Source organism: Tupaia chinensis, unplaced genomic scaffold (assembly GCF_000334495.1).
Source record: "Tupaia chinensis unplaced genomic scaffold, TupChi_1.0 Scaffold000273_1, whole genome shotgun sequence".
Taxonomy (NCBI): Eukaryota; Metazoa; Chordata; class Mammalia; order Scandentia; family Tupaiidae; genus Tupaia; species Tupaia belangeri.
This window is the reverse complement of record NW_006159755.1, coordinates 1,612,235-1,614,682: the sequence shown is the minus strand read 5'-3', so window position 1 is coordinate 1,614,682 and position 2,448 is coordinate 1,612,235. Positions and strand designations below refer to the sequence as shown.

Below are 2,448 nucleotides of genomic sequence, written 5' to 3'. Positions count from 1 at the left end.
CGGAACCCCAGGTGCATAGTGGAAGGAAGCTGGAACAGGGCTGAGGGCTGCTATAGAGGGTGCAGTTGGGACAAGACAAGATTACAGGATCACCTGCTAACAGCCAGACCATGCCCCTGACCCTCCTGCCAGGAGCTCTCCGGACGATGCCATGGGAACCATCAAGCGAGCCCCGTTCCTGGAGCTATCCCCATCTGAGCCTCCCACTGAGGACCCTTTGTCCAGTCCCCCAGGTGAGTCCCAGGCTTGAGAGGCCAGGAGGCAGCTCAGGGTGGGGCCCAGGGCTGGGAATGTTTCCCTTCCTCCCAGAGGTCATGCTGTCACGGGCTCCCCCCAACCCCCAAGGTGCACGTAAGTGTTTACCCTGCAGCCCCTCACCCCATAGCCTGCCACCTACTGCCCTGGTGTGCCCTGACTGGCCTCCTGCTCCTCCACAGATGGGCGCCTGCTTCTCCAAGGTCTTTAATGGCTGCCCGCTGCGGATCCATGCTGCTGTCACCTGGATTCACCCTGTCACTCGGGGTAGGCCAGGGGCCAGGAAGCAGGAGCCTGAGAGTCCCTCAGCTTGGGCCAGGGGCGTGACTAACCTCTGACCCCGTACCCCAACCTGCAGACCAGTTCCTGGTGGTGGGGGCCGAGGAAGGCATCTATACCCTCAACCTGCATGAGCTACACGAGGACACACTGGAGAAGGTGAGACTGGTGGGCTGGGGAGGTGGAGGCGTGGGGACCCAGGGTGCTGACCCCGTCTGTCTGTCTCCCCATCCATCTGTCTCTCGGCTCCAGCTGATTTCTCACCGCTGTTCCTGGCTCTACTGCGTGAACAATGTGCTGCTGTCGCTCTCAGGTACACGGTGGGGCTGCATGGGGCAGGCCGCAGCATCCCCAGCCCCTGTAGCACCTTGCCTACCCACCAGTGCCCTCAGCCCCCATCTCTCACCCTCCCTGGCAGGGAAATCCACGCACATCTGGGCCCATGACCTCCCAGGCCTGTTCGAGCAGCGGAGACTACAACAACAAGTTCCCCTCTCCATCCCCACCAACCGCCTCACACAGCGTATCATCCCCAGGTCAGGGGCCCTGGATGTGCCCGCAGGGGGAGGCAGGGGGGCAGGGTGGGGGTGGAACGTGGCCTTTCCTGTTGCTGGAACTGTTGTGACCTCACTGCTCTGAGCCCTGGTTTCCTCCTTCGTCAGTGCAGTTGCTGGCCTCCTCTCCTGCTGCCCCCAGTCTTGCTGGGAAGCAAGAAGATGTGGATGTGAAAGTGCTTTGCAAATGCCGCAGGATGTAGAGCTTCATCTGACAGTTAGACACTCGCCGAGCACTGGTGTGTGCCGGCCGTGGGGATGTAATGAGTCAAGTGAGTTGTTACCTCCAAGAAACAGGGAAGATGTGGACCCGTTAAGCGTGTCTGGTACCAAGTGGGGCATGAGGGAGACCTGGGAGGGGCCGAGAGCTTGTGGAGTTTGAAAGTGCGAGATTTTCCAGGCCGGTGAGTTCAGGAACAGCATTTCAGGCAGAGGGCAGAGATACCAAGATGCACATCCCTAAATTAGAAGGTTTAGACCCAGACACCAATTAGATGAGAAAAATCTCTCTCTCTCTCTCTCTCTCTCTCTAATTGCCAGAGGATGCTTGTGCTCACAAGAGAAAAGAGGGAGAGGGAAAGACACAGAAAGCACCCCAATGGGGCACAGTCATGCCATAACCCCCTTCTCCATTTCTCCATCTTGTCTGGACTTGGGGCATACATGCATGAGCATCTGATGTATTTTTCTTTTCTTTTTTTCTTTTTTTTCTTTGAGAGAGAGAGAGATTTTTTGCTATGGGGTGCATACACTCCCTACAGAAACAGAAAGCAGGAAATTACTCTCTGGGGGATAAGCCATGCTGCAATCCACTCTTCTCTCAGATTTTTGGGCATGCACACACATGCACCTGGCATGAGTTTTAAGCCACTGGTCTGAGACTCAAACCATGGTCACTACATGGGAGAGTCCAATGACATAATCATTACTCCATCTGCTGATCCCTATCTGGTGTGTTTTTCCAGCTGCCAGGGCTGGAATTTGAACTAAGGTTAGTTAGGTCAGACGGATGCGTGCAGGGACAGAGCAGCCTGGTGACCCAGGGAGCTCTTAGGTGTTTGGCCTGGGGAGGAGGCAGCTCAGCTGGAAAGGAAGCCACACAGGTGGCGGATCCCCTCCTTTGTGCCAGGCCCAGGATCTGGGTTGTGTCCAGCTGGCAGCAGCAGTGGGACTGGTGTAAAAGGATCCTCCTGCAATGTCGATCAGGATTCTCCTCTCTGTTGTAAGTGATTCAACTCACTGGCTTAAGCACAGAAGGGGATTTAGCAGCTCATGCGACCGAACATTTAGGAGTACGGTCAGCTTCAGGCCCCGCTGGATCCAGGCTTAGATGGCACCAGCAGGAGTCTTTCTGCATCTT

General features: G+C 56.3%; 1 protein-coding gene across 1 annotated transcript in view; it reads left to right on the top strand.

Annotated features, from left to right (window-relative positions):
* Positions 1 to 2,448, top strand: part of MAP4K2 (mitogen-activated protein kinase kinase kinase kinase 2) — an 18,168-nt gene that overhangs the window by 8,655 nt on the left and 7,065 nt on the right. The window contains exons 21-24 of the mRNA XM_014588346.1: positions 438 to 522; positions 614 to 693; positions 787 to 847; positions 953 to 1,070. Coding sequence (XP_014443832.1) covers positions 438 to 522; positions 614 to 693; positions 787 to 847; positions 953 to 1,070 — 344 coding nt within the window. The remainder of the gene's footprint in view (positions 1 to 437; positions 523 to 613; positions 694 to 786; positions 848 to 952; positions 1,071 to 2,448) is intronic.